This window comes from Frieseomelitta varia, unplaced genomic scaffold (genome assembly GCF_011392965.1).
Source record: "Frieseomelitta varia isolate USP_RPSP 00005682 unplaced genomic scaffold, Fvar_1.2 scaffold_379, whole genome shotgun sequence".
NCBI classification, from domain to species: domain Eukaryota; kingdom Metazoa; phylum Arthropoda; class Insecta; order Hymenoptera; family Apidae; genus Frieseomelitta; species Frieseomelitta varia.
In genome coordinates this window covers 212,043-231,539 of record NW_025110122.1, presented here as the reverse complement: position 1 = coordinate 231,539, position 19,497 = coordinate 212,043, and the positions used below count along the sequence as shown (strand labels likewise).

The 19,497-nt window shown below is 44.7% G+C and overlaps 2 protein-coding genes and 1 long non-coding RNA gene across 9 annotated transcripts in view; 1 reads left to right on the top strand and 2 right to left on the bottom strand.

Annotated features, from left to right (window-relative positions):
- LOC122531154 (tensin-1) overlaps positions 1–19,497 on the top strand; it is a 174,341-nt gene that overhangs the window by 26,614 nt on the left and 128,230 nt on the right. The gene's annotated exons all lie outside the window — the stretch shown is intronic.
- Positions 1,370–8,198, bottom strand: LOC122531156 (putative sodium-dependent multivitamin transporter). Of its 2 annotated transcripts, XM_043658842.1 has the most exons (8): positions 7,867–8,198; positions 6,790–6,921; positions 5,293–5,514; positions 4,867–5,210; positions 4,672–4,791; positions 3,763–4,437; positions 1,719–1,969; positions 1,370–1,679 (listed from the first exon to the last, which is right to left on the bottom strand). In XM_043658842.1, coding segments are annotated over exons 1-8 (2,076 nt in total). In that variant the 5' UTR covers positions 8,197–8,198; the 3' UTR covers positions 1,370–1,677. The 2 variants fall into 2 exon arrangements, with proteins under 2 accessions (XP_043514777.1, XP_043514776.1); XM_043658841.1 differs by having other exon boundaries at positions 1,370–1,969.
- Positions 15,452–17,370, bottom strand: LOC122531160. The gene is made up of 3 exons (XR_006307209.1): positions 17,197–17,370; positions 16,117–16,219; positions 15,452–15,849 (listed from the first exon to the last, which is right to left on the bottom strand). It is a non-coding gene; the product is annotated as an uncharacterized LOC122531160 (long non-coding RNA).

Below are 19,497 nucleotides of genomic sequence, written 5' to 3'. Positions count from 1 at the left end.
GAGTAATGTTGGAAGCTTCGCTCGTAACAATTTTCTCGCATCAGCAGCGAAGCAACAACCACTCTCTCGATCGCCTAACTTTAACGAGAGATAGGGGCCCGCTCGAACCAGCCTATCGAGTACTACGAACATACGTGAACGTTCTCACGCGTGTTTCATCTTTTTTCCTTTTTTTTTAAAGGGTCATCCGTTTGATGGGCGCGCCAGTATCAACAAACGGCCACCTCTTCTTGGCGGTGCCAGGGAAATTTACGTGGTCGAACGTGCGCACGTGTCCCACGAAAATTTCGCTGATCGATGACGCGTACGAAACACCGGCACGCCGGCAGGAAAGTAATCGATTGGTCGCATGAGGGGGGCAGGGGAGCGGCTGTTATTTTTATTCGGGGGAAAAAAATATCGTTGCGCCGTGTGTACCAGCCGACACGTTTCCGTCAACACGTGCAGAAGCGCCGCGGGCTTTTAATTCGAACTTTTAATTCTCCGCCATACACGTGTGACGCCGTTACGTTCGCTCTCCGAACATAAACGAAACTCGTCGCGTTTCGCGTGTCCCCGTGACGGAGCGTTTTCCCGTGTTTTACGCGAGATTCGTCTCGAATTCACAGACACAATGAGCCGAACCAACTGCAATTAAAACGAATTATAAAGTCTTTCCCAGCCGTCGTGCCGTCGGAGACAATTACGCGATAAATTGCGGCAATTCCGCTTCCGCAAACAACGGGGGAACGACGTGGGGAAACGCGTTCGATATTCACGCGCAGTGCAACAAAGCGAGAAGACAAAGCGAAAGAGAGGATGCAGCGTCGCGCCACTGCGAGGATGATCGTTTTTCGGCGTGAAATTTAATGAAACGGCCGGCCGCTCTCGCTGAAAGAATCAATTATCCTTTATTGCGCGTCTTTCACTGCTATTGGACAGTGTGGCGTGATAACGCATCGCGGAGAATGAGGTTTAATTAAACGTGTTGCCGTGGGTGGTGCGCGTCGAATCGTCTGGTCAAGAATAATCACCAGATTATTTGAATCACCGTGGCCATTTTTCCCGGAGTTTGGCCAAAGCGATACGAACGCGAGAGTTATCGCGCGTACGTAATCCGGTCGTCCCTGTGACCCAGATGCTTGGACAGCTTCATCCGTGGATAGCTCACATCCTTTTCCAGGCCAATCGTCGCTCGTTAAGTTGCAAATGAACCACTTGAGGAAAAGAGCCGGCGAATTTCACGCGTTCTACCGATCGGAAACGACTCGTGCAAATTGAAAGAAAATTCGATCGAATTACACTGGCGACTATGCACGTGGCGCAGTGAGTTAACTAATTGACTGATGGAATCATTGGAACGTCCAGTAATTACGAAATACAGCGTGACTCGATTTGCGTTTACTTCGCTAATGAGTATTAGTTTACAGATGTTTTCCTTGGCAGAGAATTGATCGTAGAAAAAGATACGACGTACACGTATCCGTAGATACTACGCGAAATACAGGTTTCTATAAATTTATAAATTATTTCGTTCGTTCTTGAGGCAAATCATTTTGTCTACGGGACGGATGCTGAAAATGTAGCGTCGAATTTCACTTCGTCACGGCGTTCTTAACATTCGTTGAAATTGCTCGCTATCTTGCTGAATCAAGTTCCTTTTGACGTGATTTCGGAATGATGATCGATCCGCGTTGCTCTCAATCGACATTACGCTCGTTTCGATCGCTCTTCGTCTCATCTTCTGTTCTCCAGGACGAACAACTGACTGCTCGTAGTTTTATCCGCGTCCTGTCTTCGTCTTCTGATCCGCGAGGCCAGGAGAGGAGTGAACAAGCTTGGCTCCAGCTCGCGAGCATTCTTGTAAAGTATCTTATTCGTAATCAGGCTGATCAAGTAACCCATGATCAACGTGATTATCAGTCCAAGCGGGTTGTACCACAGGTACGATATACGATACAGATAAAAGTACGAGGAGTCGTCCACCGGGCTGAAAATTGAAACGAAATCATTAGGAACTCTGACTCTGATAAAACTTGGAAAGTTCCAAGAGAATTTTTTATGATGATCTGTGTGTCAGTTTACTATCAAGGTATAGAAAAATGTCGAACTTTGATTTCCAAATTAGGACTCGAAACTCTGATAAATAAAATAACAAAAGAGACTGACCAAGAACGTAAGACCTCGTGTTGAAGAAAACTCTCTATATTTCCATCACTGATACTACGATTCCTTCAAACTCGAACGATGACAGAAATTGAATAACTGTATCGAGCGTCGATACAGTATTTCGAACAAATCGAAGAGAAAGACGGTGAACAGGACAGAGTAGGTTAGAGGCGTGCTGCAGAGGAGAAAGCAATATCGTATGCGATTCTGGAACGCGGCAGGGATTTTAAAAGTGGCCGTAATCACGGTTTATTAACGCGTAATTAACGTTAGTTACTATCGTGGGAAACGATGAGGAGCGAGCCGCTCGTGAAAGCGGCACTCCAGTCGAAAGAAATCGGGAAGTAATCGTTGCTTCTTAACCGAGAGTACCACAGCCTAACAGCGGAGTCGTTCCACGCCCATGATCTAGGATAACACGTATCCTAGAGAGACTCGATCGCTGCATTCGTGTACCGATCATATGTACTTTCGGTACATAACGAAAACACGTTGCCCCGGCAACGTGATCTTCCGTTTTCGATGAATTCGTCGCGACTGCGGATCGCTACGGATGCATCGATTATGCCTGGAGGAAATAACGATCAACAGAACGGGGATGCTTACGATCTGTTCGCGTTTTCTAGCTCGACGTTTTCACTCGCTTTTTTGCTGTAATAACGTTTCCAGAGAGAGAGAGAGAGAGAAAAAGAGAGATTCGACTGGTAACACGTGTGCGCAATATTCCTACCGGAAAGGAATCTCGATGAAACGAGAAATGTTTTTAGAAGTTTGAATGGATGGAAAAAATGATCGACGGGAAAACTGCAGCTGAAGCATTCTTAGAATCTGCTTCGCGTTCTAGATAAATAATTTATTCCTGATTCAGTTTAGTTTTTGAAGAAAGAAAAAAAAAATTCTATTCTAGCAACTTGAAGTAGAAATAGTTTCTGGAAACTATTTATTATTATTAGTGTCATAGTTGATTTTATAAAGTAGACGATGCTATCGAAAGTATCTTATTCTAACTCTTTTAGTTTCAAATTAATGAATGAATTTCTTTGAGTTGAAAGAATTTAGTGTTGAAAAAATTTACCGTGAACGATTTTAGAAAAAGACCCTCTTAGAAGGGAAGGCTATTAATATATCCTTTCTGATCTTATAAACTAGGTTATACCGTAAAAAGTTTGTTAATTAATAAACTGCCTGTGCTTTTTTTTCAAAAACAGAGGAACGTCGAGAAAGAAATTGTTCGTACGCTTCTTTATAATCGTCTGAGGCATAAATTACGGACACGTAGTTTCATTTCACGTAAAGGGCAGCAGGCGAACACGAAAGAAAGCAACCTGTGCTTTTATTCGCAAAACGAGAGAACGTTCTCTCTCTCTCTCTCTCTCTCTCTTTTTTTAACTCTGTAATCATTGCGTTCGTGGATCAAAGGGAGCCAACAAACTCGATAACAGAGCGCAAGTAATAGCAACAGTTCTCTAATTTGACTCTGGAAAAATTGCCGTTTCCGCCTATTAAACGTTCGGTTTTCCTCGCCGAAAACGAGAACAAACACGTGAAACCATTTTACAGCGTCGGTTTTACTCCGGCTCTCGCACGGCGATAACAAGCAGGCAAGAAACTTACTTTTCGGGCAAAGTGGCGTTTTGATATTGCACGAACATTGTGGAATTGCCACAGCCTTCCACAGATAGCGGGAGAAGAGAAGTCCTTGGCTTTGGCTGTCCAAACGCTGCCCAGACGCACGTGACCAAGGCTGTAACGATCCCAACAATAGCTCCGGTTTGATTCGCCCTCTCGACGAACATTCCTAGCGTAAAAATTCCCAGAATTGGTCCACCGATCGCTCCGGAGATCCCGACGGCAGCCTCGACCAACGATCCCATCGACTTCGCGATAAAAGCCACGGCCAGGCACAAGAAACCGTTCAACACGCCTAGAAATTTGCCGATCAGCGTGGCTTTCTCTTCCGGGAATTCCTTGCCGAATTTACGGCACGCGGGTTTCACGTAGTCTTCCAAAGCTACGGCCGACAGAGAGTTCAACATGGCGGATATGGTGCTGAGGCTGGCGCTGAACACACCGGATATGAAGAGGCCGGTGACGCCTGGCACCCGTGACATTCTCTCCGCTGCGAAATACGGCATTATCTTGTCGAAGCTGGAGATTTTGCCGGACGTGACCGGATCACAGTACCTGTACACCGCGTACAGAACCAGGCCGCAGTAGGCCGTCAGACTGCCGAGAAGTATAGTGATTGGACCGCTGAGAAAAAGCGCGTGATGCGAAGCTTTGATACTCCTGGCGATAGAGAAAGAAACAAAGGAGGAGAGGGAGTTAGGTTCTGCGTGAAATTCAAATCGGTTGATAAAGGTACTCGAGACCAAAGACTGAACAGTTTCTATGCTTCTAATTTGCCATGGTCATGGAATATCAATTTTGAACGTTCAACCGCTGAGAAGAGACGTCGCGTGACTGAGTGTCCAGGCAATCGATCTCGAGCTGATTATTTCACGAATGATCAACAACGCGTACTTGGCAGTGAGCAAGCGTTGAACTTGAACCTGGTTCACCGCGTACAAAGACAGAAACATGCTAGTGCCACCGATCGCCAACGCCCACGTGGAGTGTCTCACAGTTGGATCGATACTGAAACTGAAGAAGCCAACAAATCTTCAAACAAAGGCCAGCATTCACGAACGAAGTTCGTATTCGTTTTGGCGTTCTTACTCGAAAAATTCTATTCGACCGCCATCTTGGCCGATGCTCCACACGTTCGACAAACCTCCGTCGAGGTCGTCAACGGCGACGGCGAGGACGCAAGCGACTCCAGCGAACATCAGTATCCCTTGGAACACGTCGGTGATGAGGACAGCCTTGATACCACCCACGGTCGAGTAGAAGGTGCAAATCAAACCGATCAGCAACACGCTCATGTTCCCCGATAGGCCGGTGGTCGCTTCGAGTGCCAGCGAAGGCGCGAACAATACCACTCCGGTGTACAAAAGCAGCTGCAGGAAGTTGGCTGTGCTGGTCACTAGTCGTGCTGCTACTCCGAATCGTTTCTCTAAATACTAAAAGGCAGGGAAGCCGGTAACTTTTGAGTTTATTGTTAGCAAGAGACTTGAGTTGGATACGAGTTGAGAAATTATATACCTCGTAGACGCTCATGCTGTTGAGTTTGGCGAAAACAGGAAGGTAAAGGTACAAGACGACCGGGGTGCCGAGCAAACCACCCAGATACAGCAGCACGATTTTCATGCCGTGTGTGTAAGTTTCCGCGCTGATCCCTAGCAGCGTGATCGCTGACATGAAAGACACCGTCAACGCGATCGCTAAAGGAACGACGCCCATCGATCGATTCGCTGAGAAGTACTCCTGTCGATAATGATCACGAAACATTGTTAGCATTTATGGACGAAGCAATCAGTTGCTAACAACACGTCGCGACAAACGTTGTTTATTCGCTATTGCCAAAAAGTAACTGCGTTCGTTTTGTACGTGTACAAAAAAAACTTTGTTAGACAATGTATTCTTCATTTTGCTAATTTTCAGTCAACTTCGATCTTCTTATCTTTTTCGACAAGAACGATTTGACATCAGTAGTGAAATTTAGTAAACCAATTCTCTGTTCTCGGTTTTAAACTTTGTCATATAATTTTTTATGAGCTTGCACAACGTTCTTTTCCTTTTCGGGAGTAGCAGAGCAAAATGTGACGAAGATGTCCCATTTTGAAATTGCCAGACAAGCAATCGTTAACGAGATCGTACGTTTCCTTTTCCTAAAACAAGCTTGAACGATCGTTTATCAGATTGCAGAATAAACTCAGTTACATATACGTCCATTTATTAAAAGAAAACGCAATTACTTTTTAGCCAACTATAATAAAATAAAGGCATCTCCGACGAGAAAAGAATCCCAGAAACGAACATCAATCGAGATCTTAATTTCTCTTTGAAGCAATTAAAAAAACACTCGTGTCAAAGAAACAATCCGAAAAATCCGGTTGTGTCAATCTGTTAGCTCCACCACTAATTGGCCAACGACAAAGAAGATTCCGGATCTAAAGTGAAAATTCCTCCGGGCTATCGGTCTCGATCGTGGCGGAAGAGAAACAGGAAACCTGCCTATTAATCCTCTGTATCGTTATTATCGTCCGATCGATCGTGTGCTCCGCTCCGATCGAGTGGACAATTTTACCCGCGGTCTTCACCGTAACGACTCGATTCGTAATAACGTTTCAACGTTAATTAACGTTCTGTCTTTGCGGTTATTGGCGGAGGTTGGCTCGCGGCTAGCCACCCCTTCTCTCCTACCCCCCCCCCCCCTCCACACTCCCCTCGCCCCGATAAATTAAATACCGTGCTCGATAGTTGGCAATTTGTGTCGATGGCAACATTTATCGCGTAGCTGGATCGATCGGCGCGATAACGGTGAAAGATCTGAGACAGGGAATCTGAGGCCGGGTCTCTGTCGTGATCTAAGAACGTGCCAGCTCTGTGGCGTATATACGTGTATGTACGTGTGTACAAACATATAGAGCGCTGTTCGGACGCAGTTTATCACGTATATTGGATCGCGCGGCGTTCGCGGCGTGGACTCGGATGTCGACTCGATCGTCCGTGGCGAAATTAATTTTCCAAGGGCTTAACCTCGGCCGTGCGTTGTCTGCCTCCGGTGAATCGGTAGTAGATCCCGATGCCGGCTGAGATCGACAGCATTACACCGATGACAAGATAATCCGGCCATTGAAGCGTCGACGTACTATTATCCTTGCTCTGCTCCTGCAAACGAATCCTCTCGTCTATTTTTCGATCTGACTGGAACTCCCTCTATTGCGCAAATTGTTGGTTGCCTGACCCTATCTCTATCATGGTGAATTTCTGTTTCTCTTACTTGGTCAATAGTAGTAGAGATTAACTCCTTGATGCATGGGATGAAATTAGTGGATGGATTGATTATGCATCGATTCTCGTTGGGTGAATGGCACGGGTGAATGATGGTCGAAGATTATTAAGAATTTATAGAAGGTGTGATTAAATTAAGATACAGTTAACACTGTAGAATGAGGATGAGAAATTGAAGCAACTTTATTATATTATTACGAAGAGGTTCTAAAGATTTGTGTACTAAAAGAAAAAAAAAATGTTTTTAAACATATACATGTAATGATTTTTTTTTCACATGGTAAGATTCAAAACATTTCCTCAAACGTAAAGGTACCTTACAAAATTTCTCCCTCGGAAAAGTTAAATGAAATAAAGTAATAAAATATATTGTATTTCAGGAAAGGTACTTGACCATAAATAAATACCAAATATATTTCTTTTAAAATGGTACAATAAACACTTTTATGACGTCAAACAGGTTAACGAAAGCTAAAGTTTCTGGCAATGCGTAGTAGGAAAGGTTATTATTTCATATACAAACTAAAGTGTAAAATGTAAGAATTCTGCTATTCTTTTTTTCTCTCTTTTTGTTTTAAACCTTCATTAAAATAAGAATTTTCAATATCTGTTTCCCTGACAATATAGTATGATATGAATGTGTTTTAAACAAACGCATTGAAAGAATTGAAATCGCGAATGACGCGAAAGTCCGTCACCTATCGACGTGCTAACCACTATTTTACAAACGCACAATCATGATACTGGGTAGTATAGTTGAACTACAGAAGAGAAAGAGAGAGATAGAGAAAGAGAGGGGCTATCTATGGAAAGAGCACTCACGTCCATTCTGCAGTGATGGCATCGACTCGCGATATACGTGAAATTCGATATCGCGAGGCTGTTTGCCCGAGTATCGAGCTTCCTTCTGAATCGTTTTTCTGCGGCGACGAAGGGAAAACAGGCCGCAGATAGCGTAACACACTGGCGACCGACGGTGTCCCGACGATAGAAACGAAGAAAAGCCACGAACTCCGACAATACTCGGAGAGGAGGACGGTCCTTCGGAGGAGTCGTCACCTGCGTGTTTTCTGACCGAGTGGGCTCGCCAGAACGAGCAGAAAAGAAGCGAGGATGAAGCCAGTTTCCATTACGTAAAGCTTGGCTCAGCATGTTTCCTGTCAAATGCACGCAAAGCCTCTCTCTCGCCCACTTTAGCTAACGTTCGAAAAAAAAGAAGAGAAAAAACGATGGTAAATTCAAGGAATTCACTCTAGCCAATCAGCTAGGAGGAATATTCGGCATGTCAGAGAAGAGATAGAGAAACAGAGAAGGAAGATTTCGAAGAAGATTTTGTTTGTAGATCGATTATTCTTTCCGTTTTCAAGTAGCATAAATCGCGTAGATCTAGTATATGATAAAACGTGGAGCGATTCGGCGTCGCGAATGAATCAATGAATTCAAGACAAAGTGTCACATTTCTGTCTGCTGGACGAATTCTTGCCTCGAAGCGGAGAAACGGTCGCGCGGAGTAGATACTCCAGGTAGTAGATACTCCCTTTATCGACGGGGGAAATCGCTCGCGAAAGGCTTAGCGATTTGAACCGTTTCTTTGAAGTCCTTTAATTGGAAACGGATAAAACGGGGCTGAAGCTGAATGCCAGGAGAACGTTCGTCGTTCGTACAGAGCGACGAGTAACCGACGATTATCGAGGACAGACGTCGAGTGGAATTCACTCGAGGCGAATGCTACGTCACTGTTGCGTCGCTGGTGCATAACAATTATTCGCGAGACAGTAGCTTCTGGTCGTAATGTAATTTCCTAGTATTATGAGGCACAATCGAGGGGCCATCGGCTATTATTCCGAGAAGGGAAGCCACCTATAGAAACGTACGAACAGAGAGAGAGAGAGAGAGAGAGGATTCCTCGATCCATGGGAGGAGGAACTCGTCGATCTCTATCGAGGCTGCCACCGAAGTTATCCGGACGACTGATCAAATACGTAAAATTCGATTCGATACAATTGACGGTGATCCATTGGACGAACTGACATATATTTTTCTTTCGATTCAACGGCAGTTTAATATTATTTAATGGGGTACCCATTCAGTCTCAATGGAATCTTGTTACAGTCTAAGATAATCCGGCGCAAATTCAATGAGGTCTTGTCTGAATTAAACGAGATCTTGTTTCGCGTCCATCAAGTAATCTACTGTCAGCCGTGTTATTTAACTTACTTGAGCTTCCTACGTTACGTCTTGAACGGTGCGTTTTGCGTCTATGTGTAAATCCATCCGAACGATCGCGTAGATCCCTGTTCGTGAGCATCAGGCCACGCGATATTAGACGCTGCGGAATTTGGGAAAACAATTTAAACTTTATTGAAAAATAATTTCGCATAAATTTGAAAGAAAGTTCAGAGAAGTCTCGATGACGATACAAATCGAGTAAAAATTTAATTCTATTACCATAAATTTTACAATCTTTGTAACATCTAAATCGACTTATTTCCAATAACGTTCGAAGCTTACTTAATTTCGACGAATCGTCGTGATTTTTTTAACATGAACGAGAACTTGTCTGTGAAGAAGATTGCAAGATTCACGGTGGAAGCGATCCATCGATCCTTATCAACGACTCGCGCAACGAGATTGCGAGAAGGCAATCGATTTACGAGCGCGTTTTCCTACGACTTTTGATATCGCGTTTCGTTCCGACGAAACGAAGAAATCTCAGACTCATTTAACGCGAAAGGATTGACCGGCGTGCCGCACGATTTGTCGACTCGAATTCATTCCTTCCTTCCGTCGTAATTGCACGATGCATGGTACACCGGAGGTTAATAGACATCCCCGTTTGAGACTCCGTCCAATTTTCGACATTGTTGCCTGACCTCGGTTGGCTGGGGATCGTTTTACGCCGACGCTGCTCGCCCCACGAACGAACCAGAGGAGAAAGACGATGGACGACGAAAGAGGAGAAAAGGAGGAGCCCCGTAAGTGGCGAATTCCCGTCATTAAGTCGTTAGTCGGACGCAGGACAGCAGGCTAACCGTCGGTTAACTGGCTGCTGAACTTGATCGACCAATCGTTGACCCTCGTGGTCGATCGAAAATTTACCATGTGTTGCCCGCCGCCTTTCAACCCCCTGTTTGTTTTTTCTCGTCGAGGTGCATTTTACTCTTCCGAGCGATCGATGGTACATTACACCACCGTTGTAACGTACGGAAAGTTGTGGTAAGCTGTTGCAAAATACATACGAAGAACACGAATTCACGTGATTAACGACCAGAGGCAATCTTGCGAAGATCGAAGAAATTCGACAGACGAATTTCAGGAAACGCCTTGGTGCTTCGTCGAGACGAATCGTAGCAATTTTGTTCGGTAAACAGAAATTACAGCAAGAGCAAAATTTATAAAGATAACTTTGCTACGATCATAAGAATTTGCATATAGGACATAGATGAATCTAAATTTGCAAAGGAAGATCGACTGCAGAATAGCGAGGAATGAAGGAAATACAAATTTCATCGCGAGAGAAAATAAATTTACACGCTATACAAGAAGTCGAGTGTGATCGAAACACTCGAGTCTCCGCAGGCAAAATATTTCTTCTCCGGGCTCTCCATTCGAATCTTGTGTACTCTGCAAGTCCACACGACGGAGGATAGCTCACCGTGTTGGTCAAGTTGACCGAGCAACCGGTGGCAACCATTCTCAAATATTGAATTTAGAGAGAAGCAATCTCTCTTTTCCAGAATCGTGGAGAAAACTTTGCGATATTGTACACTCTGTGTGTGATTGTTTGGCGGTCGGTTTGTTTGGTTTCTTTCGCTGCAACAAGAGGAACACCGTTTTCATCGGATCGAGATCCGATAAATCTTAAAAGTGCGAAGAACGCTGGATTTAGCTCGCAAAATCCTCGTGCCTCAGGCAGGGACACGAGCCTCTATCTTTCCAGATCTCGCTGTTTAGATAATCACAACGCGTTCTCGCTCCGTGGTTTCCCCTTTTAGTTAGACGCGGACGGAGGTGAGACACACTCCTAGATTGAAGATCAGACGTGCTTTTACTGAAAGCACGCGCTGCACCACGCTCCAAGGAGATGCTCGTTACTATAGTTGGATGCTCGAAGTAAGACGTCTTGAAGAGGCTTGTTTAAATTCGTTTACAGTCGCACGCACGTTTCTCGCGTACCGCGTGAACCTTAATTTCATCGCGAAGCACATGTATCCAAATGTTATAATTTTGGATACGTCGATCGTTTCTCAGACAGATACTCGTCAGTTGAGACATTCGAGTGCGAAAAGCTTTCACGGAATGTTCATGGTCGTTTCATTGAAAAACACAAGTGTTTCCGTGCGACTCGCTTACGCGCGTTTTAGCGTCGAAGCGACGACGAGTAGCCGGTGTAACAGCTGCCCCACTTACGAATAACACTTTACAATGCCGCATATATTTTTACCGGTGCGATAATCCCAAGGCCGTGCACGACCGTTCCCTTGGTATCGCTTGGACGGAAATTTTAACGATTTCACGCTGTATTCGCAGTTTCAAGTGAACAGAGTTCGTAAAAGGAAGCGCTAAATGTATTCTGTAACGTCTAAATAATTAGACACAACGTGTAAAATTTGCTACCAGGCGTTCTCTTTAAAATTTTTCGTTCGTACAGAAATCACATGGTAGAGAAGAAAGTATATGAAATTTTTGTCTTCTTCAATCTGCCACTCTTAAATTTTCCAAAGTTTCTAGTCAAAATTGAATGATCGGTTAAAAAATTGAAAACAAAAGAAAAAAACTATTTTTAAATACTTCTAAATGATGTTCGACTTTGACAAAGGAAGTCACGAATGTTTCGTTAGGTCGAGCACTATGATGAGCGATGATTCGATAACGAGCATGCTCGCGTGCTGCGTCGAGTTCCTATAATTAATTAATGAAACGAAACTTGTCGTGTCTCAGTTGCCACGCCAAGCACGAGTTACGTTTTCGATCGAGAATCCCACCTGCGTCACCGCGAGCAAAATTTTCGTTGTTCAATTCGCTTCCATCGTCGTCTGACGTTCGACGCCTGTTAAAGCGTAACACGCGACGACTTCATCGGCTATTATGACTCGAGCAATTATCTCTAATTATGCATTCGAAAGATGATAGCAACAACGCGAGGTGAATTTCTATTAGCCTTCGTTCTCGAGTTACGCGCGCGCTCTTGCAAATGATATTTCGCATTTAATGACTCGTCAATTTGTTTGGCTTTGATGCCACGAGTTGGAATTATAGCCGAGGCTATCACGCACGAGAGATACCTCTTCTCGCGTATTTCTGGTTTACGGGTCAAGTGGTGGTCCATCATCGATCTGTGAATTTATCTGATCAGAATCTTTGGATCAACGAAGAAATATCTTGTTCACGAATACTAAAAACAAGAGTTGCCATCTTGTTTACGAATACTAAAAACAACAGTTGCCATCGAGCTCCATAGTATTCCCAACAGAGTATCAATCTCACTCGTATCGATTTGTATGCATATTAATCCAGAAGAGAATAACTCTGATCCGAGATAACTCGGCGCTCCGACATCGATCCACAGCCGTAAAACCACGCGCTGGCTCAAATCAAATTCCAATCTTTCCCAGTATTCCCAAGTATCGGGCTGTTTTCGAAATTTGGGCCAATTTGGACGAAAGAATCGACGCCACCGTCGACGCAAAGTATCGAAATGGACCAACAGGACAGGTTCGCTGGCGAACGTAAGCGATTTACGATCAATCGGTGTTCCTTTCAAAGGTTGGGCAGAGACAAACGAGGAACGTGGAGCGATTCTTCGTCCGTGCAACCATCTCTCGCCGCCGAGATCCAACGATAATGTTCACAATGGCTCAACTAGTTGGTACTCCCCGCATGAGAAACGATCTTGCGTAATTCGATCATTTGCATCGATGATGCATCGTCGCGTTATGCGCATCGGAACACGCGCTATCGCGGGTAGAGCCACGCTGTCAATAATTATGCGTCTCGCGGATTTGAATCGTTAACGGGATATGGGGCGAGCTTGTGGATGCAGGCGAGATAGAAATTCCGATATGTGTTCCGATCCGAACGAGTTTCGCGCGCGGCTAAAATTTTCAACCGGTTAATCCCAGCAGAAATTATCGAAAGTACGGCGGCGGCGGCGGCGGCGGCGGCGGCGGGTTGCGCTGTTTGGTTAACTCGCGAAAATATTGGTAGACGGCTTTTGTAACGCGGCCGCGGTTGAATGGGCCGCCATACGCCATACGCCGTACGGTAATGGAAAGCGGGTTGGGTCGTCAGATTTAACGACACCTCTAATATTAACGCTCTCCGTTATGTCGCCATTTAGCGTTTGCTCTGTATGCGAATCAGGGCACGTGGCTCTTTAGAAACGCTCGCTCAACTCGATTTTCATTTAATTCAGATGCATCTTTACGATGAAATTGCTGCCACGTGATTGACGATATGAAATATCTATTTGATTTTTGTTTTCGCGAGAGCTGCTGCAAATTGTTGATTTTGAAAGTCGGATCAAGATCGTTAAATATCTCCTTAACCATTAGGTTTAGGACCAATGTGTCTTGACACGTCTTTTTTTTTTTATTTGGAATTTAATATTTTTCCAATTAAAAAAAATAAAGAAAATTTCGAAAACCCCTCAACGCACACTAAAAATTGATACGCTATATTTTGCCTCCCTTACCTAACCCAAACCACTGCAACTTTTGCAGTAAACAACTTATTTCATTAGGCGCGTAATTTAAAAGTTATTTCAAGTGTGCATGTTACGTGAATCACTTGTTCACACATCTCTCTCTTTGAATCCGATATTGATCAAAGCAGCTTTCGATCTCTCGTACCTTTTCGATACTGTTTTAACAACTATAATAACACGGGCACTCTTGTTAGATTTCGTTTTCATCGATATGACATTTGTTACTTCGTTCCTCCTCACGGAACGAAATTCGTGGTATCAATGAAAGTAGAGAAGAAAATAAAAAATTCCGTTCCAACCGTTTCGTACAATTCCACCGGAATTGCTCGTACGTCATGAAATTCGTCAGAGGGCGAGGGATTAATAGACTGACAGACAGATAGATCGACGATCGATAACCAGAGCATCGGTGAACACAGAGAACACGCGCAGAGTCGTCGCGGAAACACGAGAAACGCGAGAGCAATTTCGTGTTTTCCGCCTTCCAGTTCGTGTTATCGGCCAGAGTCAACGATGAAGAAGGGGGCAGCGATGCGACGAGACTTGGATTGATGTGTAACGCGTGCACGCGGGGCGCGGGGCGTGTTCCGCGAGCGTGTAATCGCCGGTGGAGAATTTGCCGAAGGATTAATGCCCTTTCAGCCGGCCGATCCGGAGGTGCTTCGTCTTCCTAGTCTCGGTCGTGTTTCATAATCGGCCGGCAGGCCCCGAGCGTGGCTAACCGAGCGCGGAATTTGTTTCGTAAATCAGCCGTGTAGAATCGACGAAACACGACGCGCGTACACCCTTAATGCGCCCCGTGAAATTTACGATACTCGCTGGAGGAAAGGACGTTCCTAAACGTTCCTCGCGAAAAATCGCCAATTCTCCGCGCTGTGTGTTTGGTTCCCGTAAGGCTTCTGCCTTGTCATCGTCCCGCGCGTCATTTTTCCGCGCGTCCAAGCCACTCGCGGTGCGTTTGTCCCGAGGATCGATAATGCGTGGTTGCATCCTTGAGAAACATGAAACTGCTTTTACTCGTCGGCGACACGCGATGACCCGCTCTTACGACGACTCGACTCGCTCGTCCACCCGTTCCGGAGTTAATTATCTCTGACCGACGCGTAATATTCTGGCTGAGGAATGGTTCGGCCGAGTCACGTGGCGCTGGTAATGCCGGAAACGTGTCCTTGAAGAATCGCGTCCGAGAAGATGGTTCCACGAGGAGATGGTTGCGTGACTTTCGCGACGAGCTCGATCCTTCGACGACAGAGCGTGCGCTGGCTTGTTTGTCCTCTCTTCTTTTCAACCTCTGGGAATGTTTGCTGGAAGAAGAGCGGGAAGAACCTAGCTCCGCGAACTTAGGTCGTCGAGATGAAAGTGTAAGAAGTAGAAAAAACAGATTGCAGTACAATAGAGAAATCGTTGGAACTGAAATCTCTAGGAATCGTTCTAAACTTGTCAGATTCCTTTGAAAAATCACGAATTGGTTATTTGATCATTGGTAACTCTGGGTACTCTATAGTTGAAAAGAAATTTGTAGATAAGAGAACATTCGGATTTGTTTGTTTGAGCGTCAAGTCGCTTTGATGTGATCGAAAAGGCAAAAGTTCATTATCAAAAGTTTGTACGTTCACGTATATGTATTATGTGATGTCGTGCTTAGTAAAAGTACAATGCTCTTTCTTCCCTGGTTCAATCACTCTAATGGCAGTTGAAAGAATGAAACTGGCGGGCTACGGGTATGCTACAAAAATCGAATCAGAAAAGTAGCATCACTGCCTTTCATTTATTATCGTCGCATTTATTTAAATATTCCGGTGGTAAGAATATATAATAGCTCTAGGATTCACGAACTCGTTCCCTCGAAAAGGGAGCGCCGAGTCGTTAATGGCACCCATGTCTTCTTAATGGATCCGTTTAACAAGTCGAATTACGAGGGTACGACGTTGACGGCAGACCTAAAATTGCGCCATGTTCTTCCGTCAATCATTATTGAGTGACAAACCGATTTACAAGCTGCGCGAACGCTGCGAGTATATTCGAATATTTCGAATATTTGCTGGACCATCAATAATATTGGATCCTCCGTCATTAACTGGTCCGTTCAGACGAGATCTCTTTGGCACAAAAAAGAAAAGAGAAGAAAGTATTTATTAAAATTATCGATTGATTCCATTATAAGATTTTACAAGATTAATGATCGAAGTAAGTTTTAGCTCGGGGTGTTATAATTTTTCTGACATCAAGACCTGTAACATATTTTTTTCTTTTTAAATTTGAATGCATTATAATCTGTATTGTCAGCAAAATTTTGAAGATACAAATTTTGGTTTCTTTCGGACAATAATTTGTTAACGATACTAGCAAAAATTGTAGTTATATACTTCTCTTTTTCATCAAATGGAACGATTGGTTATTTCGTAGCACTGAAAATTTTGACTTTGAGAGATATCACATGTTTTATCGTCAAAGTTCCTTCAACCATTTCTGAAAAGAATTTATTATCACTGATCGCTAATTTTATTGATAGTCTTACGATGCTCCTCAGGTGCAAAGGTGCCGTTCAACCGTGGCATAATTAAAGTCGTTTCGCGGTGTAGGGGAGAGACTTCAAACGATTTCTCGTTGAGAATCAATTTAATTCACTCAGTACCTCTCGCGATTATCGATTCACGTCATTCGCTTCGGTGTTTCGCTACACGCTCCGTTACTGTTTATTCCGCGAGAAAATTCGCGGCCGAAGATATCCATTACCGAAGTCGACGCGTTCGGTGTCGTTTAAAATCCTGTTTTACGAGCGACAATCGATATCGCGGCGAGCGTGTTGGTGGCTTGCGCCGTCAGGTTGAATAAACCTGACAATGAGCGCTACGTTTATTCAACATCCTGCGAGAATCCAGAGGTCCTTGAACCTTCATTTATCCCTGTTGGGCTGTTCGCGCTCACGGGGATCACGTGAAATCGATCCACTTTTAATTTGTACCAATTAGCTGGAACAACGAGAACGCGGCGTACAAGCCGACACCAGAGATACTCGGTCGAGTGAAATAGTTACGAGGTCGTGACTAGCTGTGTCGAGCGTGTTCGTGACTGGCGGCGGCGGCGGCGGCGGCGGTGTGTTTCTCAATTTCAACCGTCGTCGAGCTGAGCTCTTCAATTCAATTAGCCAGCTCGCGTAAAACTCACTCGCCGAGTATTACGCCGATAAACGTCTGGTTAAACCACTGCGCCACGATTTGCAAAATTTATGGGCACTCGTGTCTTTGGGCGAACGGTAAGATAAATTTTGTGATTACGATGCTTTATCAGAGCTGAAGAGACAAGTGAATAATTGGGTGAATAATTTTCACGACGTTCTGTCGCGAGCTTGGAAAATATCGTGGAATAATTTTCGTTTAGACGTTCCGTGCATTTGATAATGTAAGATCGGGACGGGTTAATTATATCAGAGAAAAATTTCTTACTGCTCAGAAAGCTGATTAGTTGAACATTGAACGGCGAGTGTATGAATAGGAACAGTGTCTTCATTGAAAGACTGCGAGACTGACGGGTTTCTCGTGGGATCTGCGTTTCAATAATCCACAACTGTACGAGCGAGAAAAGAGGCGGCGATGGAAAGGATGGCGATGGGTCCGAATATAGGACATTGCAATTACGCAGAACGCAAGCATTATCGCGTTACATAACCGAGCGAGCATAGGCACATCACGACTCTCTGACTTATGATTTTCTACGGATAAATACAGAGACAGAAAGAGGGAGAGAGAAAGAGAGAGAGAGAGAGAGAGAGAGAGAGAGAGAGAGAGAGAGAGAGAGATTAACCACCCATCGAATTTGGCTTTCAGACGTGTCATCAACTCTTACGATACGACGCGCACGTTACACATTTGTGCAATGATCACGCTTCAGAAATCAACCTTGAGAGTTACGTTTCACAAAAGAGAAACTGAAAGATAACAAACGATTGACTCGTTAAAACATCAAGTAAATTCGTCGTTCCCTCATAATAAATCCTCAAGACCTCAGCGCTTAATTACCTTCATTCCGTCGACTAGCATTAATGGTTAATTAACATCTTGAATTACACTGTCAGCGATCAAATTGGTGGAGATCTTGACATGTGCCAAGACGCACAGAAAATGGCGGGCGTAATGTGCGTACACAGGTTGCGTAACTCTTAATCGAGTGTGTGCAACTACGCGAAGCGATCTCTCTCTCTCTCTCTCTCTCTCTCTCTTTCGATAAATGCGTGGCTTCATCGCGCTCACGATTGATATTTCTTGCGAGCCACGTGACGACGTGGATAACCCGTACAGGTGCGTACGTGAATGGTTTTCTGAATGGGCCGCGCGGATGGTTTAAATGAATCAAAAGATCACGATACCTGGCCGTGACAAGTTTATCGATACGGGTTCTTGAAAAAATGCCGCGCCACTTTCGAAAAAGTTCCTCGGGAAAATTTCGAGGAAGAGCACGCGATGGACGGTGGACGACTCGAAAGCGATTAATCAGACTCGTGGCTCGATTTCTTAGCTTCGACAGGCTTCGTGTAACGCACACGTAATTCACGCGCAAGAAACTCTTTGCAAGAACACGCGTCTCTCTCTCTCTCTCTCTCTCTCTCTCTCTCTTTCTCTTGAAACCGATTCAGTGTTCAACGACAGGAAGTGTGCAACATATCGAGGATCTCCGTTGGATACACACACGCCGGAGCAATTAATCGAGGCTCGACGTGCCGGCAGTTCTTGACTTGAGTCCGCTTTAGCACGTTTCACGCCACGCATCTCGCGTCCTAGCACGCCGACAGCCTTGGTACGTTTTCTTCTGTCCCGTTGCTTCTTACCGGCGAATAATCCAGAACGATCGGTGAAATCGGACAAGCTTAGACTGCTCTCTCTAGTCCTCTCGCGGTTCTGTCGGTCCGCGTCAAACCTCGAGGCGTGTCCGATCGACTTAAGCACCGTGTAGAACGCGTAGACACACACGACCGGTGGAAGAAAGCGGCGCGGGAACTTACGTACATACGGTGAAGAGTAATCACGTCAAATTGCATTACGCGCCACGCTCGTTCACGACATACGGTGTGTGCCTCCTTCTGTCGATTCACAGCCGATCCACAACAGACAACAGAACGATCGCAAAACAGGGAAGAATAAAAAAGAAGAAAAAAAAAAAAAGAAAAAAAGAAACGATCGCTGAGAATCGAAGAATCGGTGATCCTCTTTGTCACGTCCCAGTTCCGTTACCCATGCCCGAACCGTAATCCCGTCAACGTGAAAATATTCGCACGCTCGATTTGCCTCGATCTCTCGACCACCGACGTTGATTTCCTAACGTTTCTTTCTCGCTTTCTACTCTCACTGCGTTGCCGCTTCTTTCTACTGGTTTTCTTCTTTCTCGAGTCTTTGCTACGATTATCGGAAACTTGATTCGATTTCCGTTTGGAATCTACGAATTGTTTGTTGTTTTGATACCCTCTTGGACGTCGAAGAAATACTAATAAATGCAGACTAATTTTAATTAAGTTCAAACAACACAGCCAGCTCTTAAAACTCTGTCTAAAAATCGGTGAGTCAACGAAAATAGACTTATCATAGTCCTCCTCTGTAATCGAACGCGAGCAAGTGTCTGGCTATTTGAAAACGATCGGACCCGCCCGTCGAGCAGCGTTGCGCAACAGAGTGCGCTTGGGAAAATTCAAATCATTCCGCGGCCGTGGCGCTTTACTCTGTCATTATCCTACTTTTGTTGTGTGACGTAAGCCG

Coding starts and splice junctions, on each gene's coding strand:
- LOC122531156 (XM_043658841.1), bottom strand. CDS start 8,196: ATGCTGAGCCAAGCTTTACGTAATGGAAACTGGCTTCATCCTCGCTTC. Junction 6,922..7,866: donor GCCATCACTGCAGAATGGAC/GTGAGTGCTCTT, acceptor ATTCGTTTGCAG/GAGCAGAGCAAGGATAATAG. Junction 4,792..4,866: donor GGTCGAATAGAATTTTTCGA/GTAAGAACGCCA, acceptor TGGCTTCTTCAG/TTTCAGTATCGATCCAACTG.